The sequence below is a fragment of the Eublepharis macularius genome, chromosome 1 (assembly GCF_028583425.1).
Source record: "Eublepharis macularius isolate TG4126 chromosome 1, MPM_Emac_v1.0, whole genome shotgun sequence".
Classification (NCBI taxonomy): Eukaryota; Metazoa; Chordata; class Lepidosauria; order Squamata; family Eublepharidae; genus Eublepharis; species Eublepharis macularius.
Genome location: NC_072790.1, coordinates 182,205,496 through 182,223,538, shown reverse-complemented (window position 1 = coordinate 182,223,538; position 18,043 = coordinate 182,205,496). Strand labels below are relative to the sequence as shown.

Below are 18,043 nucleotides of genomic sequence, written 5' to 3'. Positions count from 1 at the left end.
AGAGTCAGAGCTCCCTCAGATACCAATGGAGGAGGCACTCTGAAGGTTCAGACTGATCATAAGACTGAATTCACACTCTATGTAACAATATGAGAGGCAAGAGTTTTTCAAACTTGTTTATGGCAGATGCCAGTCTAAATTGTTTTCTTCTATAATAATGACCTTAGCAGACATTTGCCCTGAGCTTAAATCATGGGCAACAGATACATCATCTAAAGTTAACCAGGCTTCAACTCCCTTTTTGGGAGGGAAGGGGATATGCTGGTAGAAATCATGGATAAAAAAGTCATGCCTTCAACAAAATGAAAGGGAAACAATGATATAAAGAACATGCCTTTCACCATTTAAATTCCCACCATATTACTCAATGACATAGAACAATTTACTAGGTAGCCTTGGTCCAAACCTAGACCAGATACCAAAAATTCAGAAAAATATTTGCATGCTCCCACTCTTTCTGGCTTTCTGCTGGATAAAGAGTTAGGGACTGAGGTCTATACCATGATGCATAATTCGTACTGTTTGTTTCTGTAAGTAGGATTCTATCATGTAATTTTTGCATTAATGTTCCATATTAATAGTTATGTTTTGCTTCATTTTTGTTTACATTTCTGGGTGGTTCCAAATTACTACAGTCCAAACCCTATTGCATTATCCATTGAATGTCCCTATTGCATTATCCATTGAATCCATTGTTTGTATTGACTTATTCTGTGTAACTCGCCTCGAGACCCAGTGACAAAAGCGGACTGGGGAGAGGGGGGGAGGGGGGAGGGAGAGAGAGAAAGAAAATTCCATTCTGAACTAGTTTCTCACTTATTCAATACAGAATGGTGATTCTGTTGGTCAGGGACATATCCAATCATAAAATAGGTGTCCATCTTGTCTTACATGGAGTTTCAGGTTATCCATCTGAGGGCACTTCAGAACTGTATCTGAATGCTCAGGTGACTATAGTTGCCAGAAATACCTTTTATATCTGCAACTGATTTACCAACTGATTGCTCTCCTTCCTCTAGCCAGTTTCACATGCTTCTGTTGTTTTAAAGAGTGGACTACAGCAAAACATTAAGCGTTTTAAAAAATCTCCAGAAATGAGCTGGTCCGAAAAGTCAACTGCTGGGCTAGTAGCAAGGATCAGTTGCATGTAGCATAGTGCTTCTGTTTTATAAAAGCCATATTGGGCCCAGAATCGAACTGGGAGACAATTCTAGGTCTAGAACATCTCTAGGACAGCCCCTCCTTTTAATTCTCCTTGCACAATTTATCCTTTGTGTGCCCCCATCATTTGAAGAGCAGCAGATGGCCACTTAAAACCATTTAGGTGGTGGCATATAGGCTGTGGAATCCCTTTCTAAGGGAAGCTCACATAGCTCCTTGATTTCCAGCATGTAGGAAACGCATAGTGTCTGTTTTGACTAACATGGGGCATTGTCAAAATATGAACATAATATGGCATTGTTTTAATGCTGTGGATTATTTCATTTGATTGGTTTTACACTTTTCTGAACTAGTCTTGATTTTATTTCATGTTTCTGTTGTTGCATGCCACCTTGAAAACATGGCTATTCATACAGCATATATACTTTTATTAAAATATTCTCAACATATTCAGATCTTGTCAACGCAATTTCAATTTCATTAGCCGTGTAACAAGAAGTCCTATAAAGGTAAGATAATGGGTGCGGCATTATGAGAGCAGGCATTCCCCATGCACTCCTGGACCCAGACTTTTGGGATTCTATATTCAAAATCAGCAGAAGTTTCTGAATGGTCTTCAAAAAGCAGCCCAGGGTAAACAGCATCACAGAAATCCAGTGAGTAAGTTACCTGTGTACGTATGACATTGTCTGCTGGAACTTCAAAAAAATTCTGCAAGACTGTTATCATCAGAAGTTACTTATCTCACCACCTTCAAAGAAATTATTCTACAGAGAAATCCTATCTGACTCAGAGTGTTAAGATTGCTTCATGGGCAATCTTCATGTATATGAAGTAAACAGTGAGCTGGTCTTAGCCAATACTCCATGTAGTTTATTTATATAGCGACTAAAGGTTTATTAGGAACTAAGGCATAACATAACAAATACAATATTTTCAGCATCATGCAAGTCACCTCAAGCAGGTCCCTGGAGAGGCAGCTTATATAGTTTCTGGAATTTGCTTCATTATTTACCTAAAAAAAATTTATACTGACTCTTTGGCTGGTTATGTGTAAAAAAAGGTAAAGGTAATCCCCTGTGCAAGCACCGAGTCATTACTGACCCATAGGAGGAAGTCACATCACAACGTTTTCTTGGCAGACTTTTTACGGGGTGGTTTGCCATTGCCTTCCCCAGTCATCTACACTTTACCCCCAGGAAACTGGGTACTCATTTTACCGAACCTCGGAAGGATGGAAGGCTGAGTCAACCTTGAGCCAGCTACCTGAACCCGGCTTCTGCCGGGATTGAACTCAGGTCATGAGCAGAGCTTCGACTGCAGTACTGCAGCTTACCACTCTGCGTCACGGGGCTCTGTATAAACCAGGGAGGAAAGATGGCATGGTATAGTTCGATTTTGTCGGATCTCAGAAACTAAGCAGGATGAGCGACCACCAAAGAAGACTCTGCAGAGGAAGGCAACAGCAAACCACTGCTGCTTCTCACTAGCATTGAAAGCCCCTTCCTGGGGTCAGTTCTGACTTGATGGCGGGTAAACTTATCTAATCGTAAGCTGTTAACTTTGGAGGGCCATAATAATCTTTTTGGCTGGCATGCATATTTATGGTATGATAAATATAAAATGGATGGAATGTTTCAGCATCATTACGTAAGGAAAAATGTTTTTTCGGTCTGGCAAAAATATAAAAAATATGTAGAGGAGAAAAGACCATTATGGATTATCCCGGCAGAGGTGATAAAACCACATACAGAATATCAAGGTGAAGACTGGATAACATATAAGGACTTATTGTTGATTGAAGGAGATACAGTTAAAATGAAGAAAGAAGAAGATTTCTCTTTTAAATATGGATGGTTACAATATCGACAAATTAAAGACCTATTTGAATCAGATAAAAGGAGAGTTGGTTTTAGAACTAGAAATTTGGAACTAGAAGAACTTCTGTTAGGAGAGGGAACAAAGATAATTTCAAAATGTTATAAATTGTTATTGAAATGGTATACAGAAGATGAAGTGGTTAAGATTCAAATGATGAAATGGGCTTTAAACTTTAACAAAGAGATTACAATGGAGGCATGGGAATACCTGTGGAAAATGCTATGAAAATATCTACATGTGTTAATTTAAAAGAAAATGGATATAAGATGATATATAGATGGCATTTAACACCAAAAAAACTAGCAAATATGAGCAATGTATGTCAAACAAATGTTGGAAATGTAAACATCATGAAGGCTTTTTCTACCACATGTGGTGGACTTGTGATAAGGAAAACAGTTTTGGTCTAAGATGTATACAGAAATGTTGAAAATTATGAAGGGTAACCTGCCAAAAATCCCAAAATGTTCTTGTTAGGACTTACTATGGAAAATGTAAATGCAGGAGATAAAACATTACTATGGTATATGATTGTAGCAGCTAGATTACTGTACGCGCAATACTGGAAGCAAGAGGAGATACCAGAAGTTGAAGAATGGATACAAAAACTGTTATATATGGTGTAAATGGATAAGTTGACCAGAAAACAGAGGGAGCAAGGTTCAAATGAATTTTTAAGAGATTGGGAAAAACGTAAAGAATATTTGGAAAACAATTGGGATGTAAAAGGTCAATTGTGGTCTATGGATAACTTTTGATATGTGTAGAATAATGGGGTAAGCTTTATGTATGAACTTTACCTTTGAAAATAAGGAGAAGTAGTAGAATAGAAGGAATATTATAAGAATTAAAAGGGTTTTAGTGCTGTTGGGGGTCAAGGGAGAGAGGGAAGGTGGGGAATTCATATACTAGTTTGTAATTGTAAGGTAAATGAGATGTAGAAAAGAAAATGAAGTTGATTTTATATGTAATACTTATGTTAACCTACCTAATAAAATCTTTTATAAATAAGTTCTGACTTGATGGCACATACACATGCAAGTGTAAACCAATAAAGTTAAATATCTACAAATACTTGCTTTTGAAATTAGCTGTTACAAAGTGAAACGTCTTTCTAAATCCAATTATAAACAAAACACAGAGCTATCCATTTTTGATGGACATACTGACTACGAGAAGTTGGACATCAGGAATTAAAATATTAGTGTGCTGAATACTTGAGTCAGTTACATCCAAATCCTTCAAATCACCATGAAAAAATTTAAATCACCAAAAGACCAGTTTAAAAATTGAAGTTCCCAATAAATCATGTGATTGTCTGCTATAATCACTAAAGATATTGGTTTACATCAATGCATTTTTACTAACTAGGAGCATTCACAAGATCCTTTAGTCAGGCAGCCAATGTTAGGTTTTTGCTTATTGTACCTGATTAGAGACAAGCAGAGGAGAGAGCTCTGACCTAGATGGCCCAGGAAAGTCTGATCTCATGAGATCTCAGAAACTAAGCAGGGTTGGCCTTGGTTATGAATTGAATGGGAGACCTTCAACAAAGAATGGCAGAGTAAGATTGTGGGCCGAGTGGTTAGAACCTTCTAGAAGTAAGGGTAATAATTACTGGGAAGAACAGTGTTTCGCCATGAAATGGAAAATCCATACTGTTTGGTTGACAATATTCCAAATTTGCATGAATACATGACCTATTATATCATTGTGATAATACTTTTAATTTATTTTTTTAAACCAAACAAACAAACAAAAACAATGTACAGAAGTAAAATAGAACAACAACAAAGTCTTAGTGAACTATATACAATAAATGTCATGCCAATATAGTTAAAACAAAGACAACTAGCATTTTTTTTCAATTATTTGATAGTCGTTGCTTCAAATCTGAGTAACAAAAAGTAAATGCTTAGGTGGAGAGTGATTTGTATTGGAAATGAATTCAATGAATGGTAACCATTTTGCAATAAAATCAGTTTCTTTCAAGTAGTGTTCATTCTGGTATAATTCGTCATGTATTTTTTCTTGTATATAATGGTCCCATATTTTTTCTAACCATTTTTCTGCTGTGGGAACTGTCTTTGATTTCCAATGTAAAGCTAGCAAGTTCTTAGCTACAACCAAAAGGTTGCTAATTAGGTCTTTTCTTATTTGTGGAATTTCAAAAGTATCCCATACATTCAAGAATATGATCTTTGGATCAAGGGGGATTTTGTAGCCCGTTATTTCTTTTATATAACATAATATATTATTCCAAAAAGGTTCTATTCGGGGGCATTCCCACCAGCAATGTTTAAACGTTCCTATATTTCCACACTCTTTCCAGCAGAGCGGAGGATTTGTTTTAGTTATTAGTGAGAGTTTTCTTGGTGTTATGTGCCATCTGTGAATGATTTTATAATTTTGGATTTGGGAGGTAACTGTCTTAGGTTTTAGAATGTTTGCAGTCCATATTTCTCTCCATTGTTCAGGTGTTAGCTCTATGTTGCAATCTAAGTGCCAATTTGTTTGGCATTTTAGAGTTTTAATTTGGTTGAGAGATAAAAGGATGTTGTATAGTTTAGAAATTAATCCCTTTTGTTTGAGTGATTTGGTATCAAGTAGGAGTTCAAAATCGGTTGCGTTCTTTTTAAGTAATTCTTGTATTTTTATTTGTTGTAGCATGTTTGAGAGTTGAAAATAGGTAAACCAGTGAATCTTGTGTTTTATTTTTTGTTCTAATTCTATTTTGTTTATGATTCCCTTTTTTGTTGTTATATCAATTATGCGGATCATATTTGCTTGGAGCCATATATTTTTAAAGGCTTTAGTTTGCCCTGGAGGGAACCAATGCTGTTCTATAAAAGAAGAGAATCTTGAGAATTGTGGTATAAGTTTGAATCTTGTACGATCCCAGGTATTGATTATTGATTCTAGAAAAGGGTTATTTATTTTGTGGGGTCGATCTTTTTTTGTGTTCCAAAACATATTTTGTATATTGCAATGTTTAAGTTCTGACTCCAAGATTGCGATCCAGTCAGTCTTATTTGCTGTAATTAAAATTTGTAATGTATTGAATAGTCTGGTGGCTGTCTGATAGAGTTCTAGATCAGGGTATTTAAAGCCTCCTTGCTGTTTTCTTAGCTTAAGAGTTTTAAAGGCTATTCTTGGATGTTTCTTCCCCCATAAGAATTGGTTTAATAATTGTTGCCATGATTTAATTTTCTTTTGTGGAATTGTTAACGGTATTGCCCTAAAAAAAAAGAGTAATTTTGGAAGTACAAATGACTTAATTAGGTGGTATCGTTCTAACCATGAGGGTGTAATCCTTCCCCATTTATGTAGATCTGCTTTAATTTGGTTGACTGTTTTGATGTGGTTTAGTTCCATCAATTGGTTAAGGTTATTAGGGATGGTTATGCCTAAATATGACATTTGCTTATGGTTCCAGTGGTACTGACTAGATTGTTTGATATGTGTAACAGTGTTTGCGTGGAGAAATATTGGAAAGAGCTGTGACTTGGATTGATTAACTGTAAGGCCCGAAATTGAGCCGAATTCCAGTAGTTTATTTTGGAGTGGGTATAGAGAATCTATGGGATTTGTAATATATACAACCATGTCATCGGCAAAAAGGCTTAATTTATATTGATTGTTCTCTATGTTAATTCCTTGTATTTTGGGGTCTTCCCTAATAGCTATAGCCAACGGTTCGATAGCCAACGCAAATAAGATTGGTGAGAGTGGACACCCTTGTCTCGTGCCTCTTTGGATTAGTATTTTGTGGGATAGATGATTGTTAATTGTTATTTGGGCAGTTGCTTGTGAGTATATAGCATTTATTATTTTGAGGAATGTCTCTCCAAATCCCATGCAGTGTAAAACTTGTTTTAAGTATGATATTTCTAAAGAATCAAACGCTTTCTCTATGTCCAAAGATAGAAATATTGATTCTAACTGTTTTTTTTGACTGTGTGAAATTAAGTTGAGTGTCTTATAGATGTTATTAGTTAAATCTCTGTTTGGAATGAAACCTGATTGATCTTGGTGTATGTAATGTGTAATAAATGAATTCAACCTTTTAGTTAGTATAGCTGTAAAAATTTTATAATCTTGATTTAGTAATGAAATAGGTCTGTAAGAAGTTGTTTTAGTTGAGTCTTTACCTGGTTTAGGGATTACTATGATCGTTGCAGTGAGCCATGATGGGGGTATTTGTCCGGTATTTAAAACTGTGTTGCAAGCATGCATTAGTGGAGTAGCAATTAGTGTGGCAAACTTTTTATAAAATTCTGATGGGTAGCCATCAGGTCCTGGAGTTTTGTTATTTTTGAGTGATTTAATAACATCAAGTATTTCTTGATGTGTGATGGGGCTGTTTAAGAGTAAACGGTGTTCGTCATCCAATTGTTTTAAATTCTTGAGTGATTTTAAGAAATGTGTAATTTTCTCTTCATTTGGTATTTTAGATGAATAAAGTTGTTTATAATAATTGACAAAAGTATCAAGAATTTCTTTTGTTTTGAATTGTAGTTTCCCATTTTTATCATATATCTGTTTAATGATATTGGATGATTTTTTTTCTTTTATTTTATATGATAGTAACCTCAATGATTTCGGATTGTTATACCAGTAGTTTTGCTTAACATATTGGAGATTTTTCAAAATTTTGTTCGTTTCTAAGGTTTCTAATAATTTACGCTGAATCAATAACTTTTTATATGTCTGTTTGCTACCAGTTTTTTTGTGCTTGAGTTCTAGTGCTTTGATGTTTTCTATTAATTCCTGTTTCATGACATTTCTCTTCTTATTTAGTTGTGATGATAAAGAAATGATATGGCCCCTAGTAACTGCTTTAATTGTATCCCACACGATGCATGAATTAACATCATCTGTTGTGTTTTCTTTTATAGCCAGCTCAATGTTATTGCTAATTTCTTTGATAGCATTTTGGTTGTTAATGAGTAATTTATTGAATGACCAATGCCTTTGTTTCAATGTGTCTTGGGTGGCCATCAGTGTACAACTAGTCCAGGCATGGTCTGATATGGTGATATTACCTATTTCAGAGGAAAGTAGCCTATTTATTGCTGTATTGGAAATTAGAATGTAATCTATTCTAGTATAGATGTTATATTTAGATGAATAGTATGTGAAATCCTTTTCTATACCGTGTAAATGTCTCCATACATCTGTTAGAAAGTTATTGTCTAGAAGCTTTGCTAGCTTAGTATTTGAAGTTTCTTTTTTACATTTTTTGTTTTTAGGTTTGGATCTGTCTAATTTTGGGTTTACTGTGTAGTTCAGGTCTCCTCCCAAGATCAGTTCACCTTCCTGAAAAGAAGTCAATTTGTTTAAACTGTCTTCCAAGAACGCAATTTGATTTGAATTTGGGGCGTAAATTGAAGCTAGGGTGTAAGTTTGTGATCCTATTTTGCCCTTTACAAAAATGAATCTCCCTTTGGGATCACTTAATGTGCTTTGATGTTGAAAAGAAATGGTTCTAGAGATTAGGATAGCTACTCCCCTCGCCTTAGAAGTGCCTTTTGCATGGTATTGAAGGTGTATCCAGCTTGCTTTTAGATTTTGACTATTTATGGGGTGGAGATGTGTTTCTTGAAGAAAGATGATGTCTGACTTTGTTTTAGCTAAGTTTGCCAAAATGCGTTTTCTTTTAATGGGGTTACCTAGACCACGAACATTAAAAGAGGTGATTTTAATATTTGATGACATATTGAATCTAATGAATTGTTCAGATGAATTCCCCCCCTCTTTTTAAAATGTATTTTAATTAATTATTTGGTAATAGCACTATCTCAAGGTAGATTGATAAAATCAAGAATAAGGGTTTAATTAAATGATGATGTGGTATTTCTCCCCCCAATCAATTTTCTTCCAATTATGGCAATTAATTTATAGGTAGTAGTTTTGTACTGTTTGGTAGGATTCAATTTATAGAAGAACTTGCTAGCTTTATATGAAGGATCTTTAGTAGCTAAGATGAATTGTGGATACTTAGTATTAAAGGTTTTAATAGATTAGTAAATTCCTGTTCACTTGAAAAGTTTTATTTTGACTTGTGTATATACTTTCCCTTCTAACCTTGTCTGAAGAGATCACAGATTGCTGCAGTAGTGACTATATCAATAGGATCTATAAATAATCTTTAGAGTGTTCTTTGGTACAGGTATCAAGTAAATTTAAACAAGTAAAAGTTGAATGATTTTCTGTGTTTATAACTTATGGAGATTTTTATTAACTTGAACAATGAATTCAGCTTTATATAACTTAGCAATTACCCTTGAACGTTTCTAAGCTTTGCCTCTTTCTCTTTTCTCTCTTTTGTTTATTTTAAGACAAAAATAGGCCAAAATAAAATAAGAGAAATGATTCTATTAGTGAAGTGTTTTATTCACACTTCAAATAGTTATTGAAAATAAATTGTTTGATTTCCTTTCCACTGACCTCTTACCCTTTTCTTTCCCTCTTTTTTGCAGTGTTGTAGTTTCACACTAAGTAGTTTGAATGTAATATAGAAGGATTTATTTGATTTTCCCTAGCTGTCCACTCCTTTTCTCTAACTCCTTACTCTGTTCTATTTTCTTATATCCTTTGTTTAGATAAATCAACTTATTTCGTTTAATTTTCCCCCTTTTCCCCCTCCTTTCCCACCTCTCTCTTCCTTTCTATTCCCTCCTCCTCCCTAACCCACCCAACTTTGCCCTTTAAGTCTGAATTAGCAATACAAATGAGCTTTACAAATTTCTCCCCCTCCCTTGATGTTTCCCTTTCCCCTTTCCCTAGTTATCTTATCTTTCCCTCCCACGGAACTCTTGGTTGATTAGCTCTAAGATCACAATAATGGGAGATCTATTTCTAATCCTTTCCCTCCCACAAATCCCCTGGCCAGTTGTTACAAACTGCACAAAAATAATAGATTTGTTCCCCAAAGCCCTTTTAGCTAGTGTGTTCTATTCACACACTAGTTTGGTATATACCAAAACTTACCGGGCTTAACTAAAAAAGGAGTTACATTGAAAGGACCGAACTCCCCCCTCCCTTTCTTACCCCGTTTTGAATCTTCAATAAAGAGTATTATGATAACGCTTCCCTTAAATTTTAGCATTGTGGCTAAGTGTCTAAATTAATTGTCTCTTACTGAAATTTTACTTCCCTTCTAAGGGGATGAAGATGTTGACTGAGAAAATTTTCTTTTTTGACTTGGTTTGCTTGTTTCCATCGGTTCTTCTAAGTTCAGTTCATTTAACATTGATGCTGCAGAGTCGTAGTCCGAAGCAATAAGACGATGTCCTTTGTGATAGACCAGTAGTTTCGTGTAATTCCACCATTTGTATTGTACTTTTGCTCTCCTCAAAGTCTCGGTTGTGGGTTTAAGTTCTTTTCTCTTTAAGAGAACTTCATTAGGCAGGTCACTGTATACTTGTATCTGGGTGTTATTGAGTAATAGAAAGCCTTTGGATCTTGCTTCATTGATTATTTTCTTCCTGATGTTAGTATCTGGTACTTCAATAATGATATCTCTCGGCATATTTCTTTTTTTCTGCTGGCTTAAAGATCCGATGCGATAAGCTTTTGTTATGAGTTGGCTTGTGCCTTCCTTAATGCCCAGCAGCTTAGATAGCCAAGGTGTTAATGTTCTGATTATATTTTCATTTTCTATAAGGGACACTTCAATCCCACGGAGCTTGAGATTTCTGTAACGAGCTGATACTTCCAGGTGAAGAATTCTTTCCTCCTGCTGTTCTAGTTTATTATATATTTCTCTTACGTCTCTTTGAGTCATGATACTAAGTTCCATAGCACTTTCAGCTGTTTGATTTGTCTTTTGAAGTTCTAATTTGATTTCTGTTAATTGTGTAGATAGTGGTTGGATGAGCAGCGTCATTTGCTTGAGCAGGTTCTCTTCAAATTTTGCAAACTGTGCCTCAAGGGAGTGGTTATTAGTTTTTGCTGCTGCATTTGTTTCTACAAGTTTCCTGTCGGCCATTTTGGATAGCTCGGCCTTGCTGCGTTCCTGAGGCATAGTTTGAGTTGTGCTGTAAAAGAGCTGCTGCAAATTTCTTGCTGATTTTAGATAGATCTTCTTTTCCCTCTGCGTCTGCTTTCTCAAATATATAATGCAGGGTAAGCGATATCAGCTGTTTTCCAGGGTTTACAGGGAGGAAGGAGACAGAGATCTTTCAATGTGCGTCCATACCCGAAGGCTCCGACGCCACGCCCCCCATTGTGATAATACTTGACCTCAGAAGTCAAATGTCTTTACTCATTTTTTCTCCAATATATGTAGAATTTAACATCTTTTTTTGTACTGCATTTAGATTTTAACCGAAGGGTGGTACTGCAAGGGCTCACAGAGGAAGGGAAACCCCATTCTAGAGCAATCCATCTTCACATGTGTAGATATTGCTATCAACTTTGGAAGGTGGGAATACCACAAATCAGCATGAGCCAGCCCTTGACTATTAGACAGACCACCACATACGACAGGAAAAGCATAAACCCTCAACTGTCATTAAAAGCCAAATTTGTAGAAATGTCCTTTTCCTAAAACAGGACAAATAAGCATAATATGAGTTTAATAATATGCATCTATTTAAAATCTTTTTGTTAACAATTTAATACACAGCTGACTTGCCACCTGGATCCATGCTATGGTAACATCAAAACTTGACTATTGTAATGCACTATACGTTGGTTCCCCATCTAAGTTAATTAGGAGGCTCCAAATGGTGCAAAATGCTGCAGCTCAACTGTTATCAGGAGCAAACAGGAGCATGAACATCACTTCCATCCTACAGACACTCCATTAGCTACCTATCAGTTACTGTGCTCAATCAAGGTATCGGTTATTACATACAAAGCTCTTCACAGCCTTGGTCCAGCATACCTACGGGACCACCTCCCTCCCTATGTTCCTTCATGGCAGCTTTGCTCATCTGAACAGGGTCTCTTGCAGGAGCCAGCCTGCACATGGCCAAAATCAACAGCACACTGTACACAGGCTTTCTCTGTGGTGGCCCCTACCCTGTAGAAGAGCCTGCCTGAGGAGGTCAGGAGAGCCACCACTCTCCTGGCTTTCCACAAACAATGCAAAACCTAATTATTTATTCAGATAGGAGAGTGTTATTGTAGGGAGGGGGTCTCAGATGCTTTCGCTAATGAGTTAGGGACCATAGATTCCACCACTATGTTGCCTTACATATTATCTGTTGCTTTAAATCTGTACTTCTATATACTACCTGCACTCCATGTTGTCTAATGTCAGTTTTAGAATTGATTATGTTCTGTTTCAGCAGTTCTTCAACTCTGTATTGCATCCTTGCTAATGCTAAGTCTTTATAAACTATTTATTTATCCTATGGCATTGTCTATGGAAATGTCCTGTATAGAAATGTCTTAGATACTGATTGTACTAATCTCACACACATTATGTAATCCGCCTTGAGTCTCAGTGAGAAAGGCAGACTATAAATGACATAAATAAATAAAATATTAAAACTGCAAGCAGCAAGCACCATCTTAGAAAAGACATTTCCCTTTCACACACGGAGGAAAGAATCCTCTTGTAAGATTATACATGCTATATCACTTGCATAACCTAAAACCCAAAAGCCAGTTTTCTGCTTCAGAACTTTTGTTTTTAGTCCTATGTACATTTAAACCAACTGAGTAAAACTCAAGTAATTGACTAAATTCCTTCAACTGGTTGACAGCCCTAAGGAAAGTGCAAAATACATACATATCATAAAAGATGCTAGTCACCAGTTAAAACTTTCTTTTGTGCTCTTCTGTTGTCACTGCAAGTCTATTCAACTAACAGCACAAGACCATGTGCAGCATGCTGTTCCAAGCTTAGTAAATTCAATCCTTTAACTGGTTATACTAGACACACTGTTGTACTTTCTCTATTAAAATACAAAATGATAGTTATCTTTTCAAACATTCTTTCCTAATGTGCAAAAGGATAGTGACTTTTTGAAGAGGCAAACCCCTCTTTTGGGCATGATGAAGAAAAAGCACCTGAAGCAGTAAGCAGTAATAACTCTTGCCCCTTCATCTTGGAACAGTAATTATAATTAGATTCACACTGGTGTAAAGTCTTACCTAGAATACAATAATGCAAGGTCATGAACCAGTAGACTCGACTCATCTGCTAAGCTACACTTCTGACTCCTATCTATCACCTATGAAATGTAAAACCTGTATTAATGACATGTAAAACCAATGCAGATGCTGGTCACATGTTTCTATCTACTCCATCATTATTACAGAAAATGGACAAAATAATCTTTGACTTTAAATAGAAATAAGCTTTCTCTATCAATGTGAACTATTAATAACAACATTACAAAAATCCTAAATAAATAAATAAATAAAGAGGGCAAGCATGGTGTGGCAGACTAGGAGCAGGGAGAACCAGGTTCAAATCCCCACTCTACCATGGAAGCTTGCTGGGTGACCTTGGGCCTGTTACATACTCTTAGCCTAGTGTAGCTCACATGGTTGTTGTGAGGATAAAATGGAGGACAACAGAATTATGTAAGCCACTTTGGGTTGCCATTGGGGGAAAAGTGGGGTATAAATAAAATAAATATGACTTACTAAGTTCAGAACTACCATCTCCCCTAAAATGTGTTACTATTTGATTTATCAGCTTATGGACAAACTACTTGCCACACCAACGATATCTCATACTGGTAACAGTCATATTGATTTGTTTGGTTGACATCTCTGGCAGGGGCTTTTATTTTATTAAGAGCTGTGTTAAACCTTCACACAAAGTTACAAATGCCGATGGAATTTACAAGCCTCTCTCAAAATGATAACATGGAACTTAGCATCTTTTTGGCCTCAGAATATATTAATGTTCTGAAATAAGTGAAAATATATAGTTGCAAAGCATACAAAGCCTATTCTTACTACCACATTCAACCACAAGGTAGATTTTTTCATTGCAGAAAGTGGAAGTTTTATGAATGTAACATAATCCCTTGAATATTCCTTCCCTTTATTAACAATACTCTTAAATATTCTAGATAGAACCTAGAAGTAAAGTTCAAAGTATTAATATTTGAAATCAACATCTAAATTCACAGTGCAGTTCTAGACAGAACAATTTCAGTCTAACACCAATGATTCCAATAGGCTTAAACTGGAATAACTCTGCAGACAATCATGCTGCCAAAACAGTAATTTTCCATTTTCCTGAAGATTCAAGAACAAGATACATTGCTTGCTTAGTACCACACAGGATTTTATATCAGCAAGAAAATTGTTTCAGAAATACTTACAAGTTTAAAGCTGAAACTACATGTTATCTACACACAGAATTTTAAATTATCTTAGAAATCTAGGTAAGTAGTACAGTGGATTTCCTTATTACTCCCAGACAAGATCTAAGATGTGAAGTTAGCCTGTAAGTATTCCATAATATTGCAACAAAATATTACACCCAAATGTTTGTTTTGTGGCACAGAAATCGTGGTGTATAATACTAATAGTTAAGATACCTTGTTAATTTCCAGAGATAACAGACTCAAATATAAGCACTTTTAGCAACTTTGAATTATCAATCGGCAAGGTTATGAAATTCCCTTATAATGTATTCCTGGATGCCCCATTCAAGCAACACTGCTTAATTAAAATGATTGTACAGTGAGTAATTCTTATAGGCAGCAGCCAAATTGACTTATAAAACACAAAAGTTCTCTTTAAAAGTTTGTATTGTACAACCTTAACATTGCTTGAATTAAAAAATGAATTAAACTGAAGCCGTCTAAATGAAAGTTACGCATCACAAGATTAATTTTCAAATAGCTATTACTATTCTACCATACACAGATGGTTTTAAAGTGGTTTTAAAGAACAACTAACTAAATGTAAGTCATGTGTCAAAGCAGTACTTGCAGTAGTGGCAAATAGTTACAAACCTGAATCATCAATCCATTAATGGATACTAGGCTATAAAAAATTACTAAAATTTGGAAGTTAGCCACAGAGCAGTAAAGTTTTGTCTAGACTTGGATAAATGCTGAATTTAGACAAATGAGTTAGCCAACAGATCACTGAAAATCTAGGTTAGAAAAGGATCCATTCATAGAAAGCAGTAAATTTGTCTCCTTCCACCCCCAAAATGTATACATTGCTCAGTCAAAAAAAAAATGAAGTACAGTCTACACAAGGATGATTTACATCCACTTTCAGCTGTTTCATTGCACATTTTTGCATATGTTATCATAAATACCAAGGCTTTATTCAAAAAACCCACATCCTTTACTTAAGGGGTATTTAAGAAACCAAATTTTAAACTGTGCAAGTTAAAAGAGAAGTCTGTATAGCTCTGTAACTGACAGGAAAATTGGAAGTTTTAAGTGACCAATTTGACACAAGAATGTGACCTTTATTAAAGTTCTGTTACAATTTGCCTGCTAGGAGTATATCTTAGATGAATGAGCTGACATATGTTTAAATACATGATAGCCTGTCAACACTAGTACTGAACACATGTTAACACATCTTTTTACCATGTGTTCAACTCATTATATACATATCCTACAATTAATGGCAGGCAGTTGAAAAGGAGTTGCAGCATGTCCAAACAAGTAAACATATGCACAAGCAATACAAGCTCCTAAAAACAGTTTTTGTTGTATTTGGGCACAGAAAGTGGTTGAGGATACACACATTACAGAAAATAAAAATTTCAAACCCAGTAGAAGTTTACACTATGTAAACTCAAGTTTATTGATTAAATGTATATTAATTAGATCAATAACTGAAATTCACTGAGAACCCAGAAGTATCTAATATTTTCAACCTGTAAAAGGCAACTGGCTTTCTCAAATGAAAGAGCAGAGAAAAAGCTTGGAAAACATTTAAAGAAAAAGGAGTCGTCAATGTGTAATAATACTACAAACAAAATTATAAGTGTATAAACAAGATGAGAACCATGAAAAACAAATGAACAACTTCACAGATGCAACTTTTTGATTGTATAGCATGCCACTAGAAAGCATTCCTCTAAAAAGTTCAGGAGAAACCACTTAAATTCCCAGCAAAGTCCGTTACTTAATATTTTTTCTTATTAAAAAAACCCAGGGGCCATATCCTGAGCAGCTTACTGTATTACATGCTAAAGGACTTGGCAATTGTTGGCCATTAATCTTTTAACACAAAAGAAATCCAAAAACAATGACATGTATTTAGGGGCAAACCCAAACCCCATAGTTTAAGCTAAAAGGATAAGCTCCTCTGGAGTCTGATGAACAGCATTCAGCTTACAAAGTCCCATTTCCAAGTATTTCTAAGTAAGTCAAAGAGAAGAGAGAAGTGGCTACAGACAGCAAAATCAGAAATTTAAAAAATTCAAGACGAATCCCCTCCTCAAGGTGGCCACAGAGAGGGGAAGAAATACGGACATCCAAAAAGAATCCCCGTTTAATAACTTTAACCTTCACACTTCCCTCATTGCTAGGATGTTATGTGTATGTGATTCCCCCCGCCCCCATTATCGATTACACAAAAGAAAACCCAGCAGGGGCTGCTGCAATGCAACACACGCCGGGAGAAACGCTTTCCCACCTCTCCGCTTGAATTCTGTAGCTGTGGCGAACACCTAGGTGATACCATGTCTGGTTTTCAAACGCGAATAAAGGACACTGAAAACAGCCCAGTCCTTTCCCCACCCCGCCCGGCCAAACGTACCCCGGGATGACAGTGACTTCCATCCTGCCTTCACGAAGTAGCCTTACCTCCCTCCCCTTCTGCGCACTCACCCCAAACCCCTTCCCCACCCCTCGTTTGCAACAAAAGCTCTGCACACCAGATGAGCCATTATTATCCCTACGGACGCACCATCCGCGCAATCCCTTCTCTTTTCCCTCGCCGGCAAAAAAAAATGCCTCCCCCCTCTGCAGGCACACAGAACACACACACCTTCTATGAAAAAAAAATCGGAAAGGGGGGGGAAGGGAAGGAGACCCCCCCCGCAAATAACACCGTGGGAATTCCAATGCAAAATACCTGGGGGAGGGGAGGAGGGAAATACCCCTCTCGCCGCAGCTCCTTCCCCGCAAAATGATCGACAGCTCCCGCCTGCCCGCGGCTTCCCTAGCAGGGTCCCTCCCCACGCCTCAGGGGATCCCCTTCATCCTGATGCGCCCCTTTGTAAACCCACCCAAAGATCCCTCCCTAACCCTCGCCGTTGCAAACCCCCCTCCCGCGCCTCCTCCCTCCCCTCCAGTAACGGTCTCCCTCCTCGCTCCCGAGAGGGCCGGGGGGGGGGGTGTCAGAGCCTCTCGGGTCTTCCTCACCTCATGTTTGTGCCCAAGGGCTGGGGGGGGCGTCCTTCTCCCCCCCACCGCTCCTCGCTCTGCTCAGGAGCCGGCCGGAATCTCAATAGGCGACGCGCAGGGAAAGTGGAGGAGGAAGGGGGTGGGGGGTGTCCCCTCAGGCGCCAGCCAGTCCCTGCCTTGGCAACCTCCGGCGGACTCGCTCGCCTGCGCCCTCCGACTTCGCCGCTTGGCCCAGCCCGACCACAGCGGGGAGTGGAAAGAAAAGGGAAGAAAGGAAACGGGGGGGGGGGGAGAACGAACCAACACTCGAGGGCCGCGGGGGGTGGGGGCAGAGACGGGCGAACAAGAGAAGGCGGAGGGGTCGGGGACACGGAGAACAACGCGCGAGGCGGCTGGCTGGAGACGCCGGCGGCTCAGGCAAGGGGGAGGTGCAGGCACGCAGGGGGACGCCGAGGGGCGGGGCAGACGAAGCCCCGCCCGGCGCCTGGTCTGCATTCCCAGCGCATTCCGTTCAGGCTCTGCTGTGGGGGAAGGGGGTGTTGGCAGTGTCGGGCTCGACCAGCTGCGGAGGAAAGCCAGGGCGGCGAGCTCATTGGCGGCCCCTGCTGACCGGGCGGGCGGTTCCCCAGCACGCTCGGATTGCACGCATTCCCTCTAGCCGTCCATGGCGGGCCCTGACTCCGCTCCGCAACTCGCTTACC

The 18,043-nt window shown here is 37.8% G+C and overlaps 1 protein-coding gene across 2 annotated transcripts in view; it reads right to left on the bottom strand.

The window, feature by feature from the left end:
- ENAH (ENAH actin regulator) overlaps positions 1 to 17,747 on the bottom strand; it is a 148,877-nt gene extending 131,130 nt beyond the window's left edge. For both annotated transcript variants that reach the window (XM_054979705.1, XM_054979714.1), the window contains exon 1: positions 17,361 to 17,747. In XM_054979705.1, coding sequence (XP_054835680.1) covers positions 17,361 to 17,365 — 5 coding nt within the window. In that variant the 5' untranslated portion in view covers positions 17,366 to 17,747. The remainder of the gene's footprint in view (positions 1 to 17,360) is intronic.
- Positions 17,748 to 18,043: the final 296 nt, after the last annotated feature.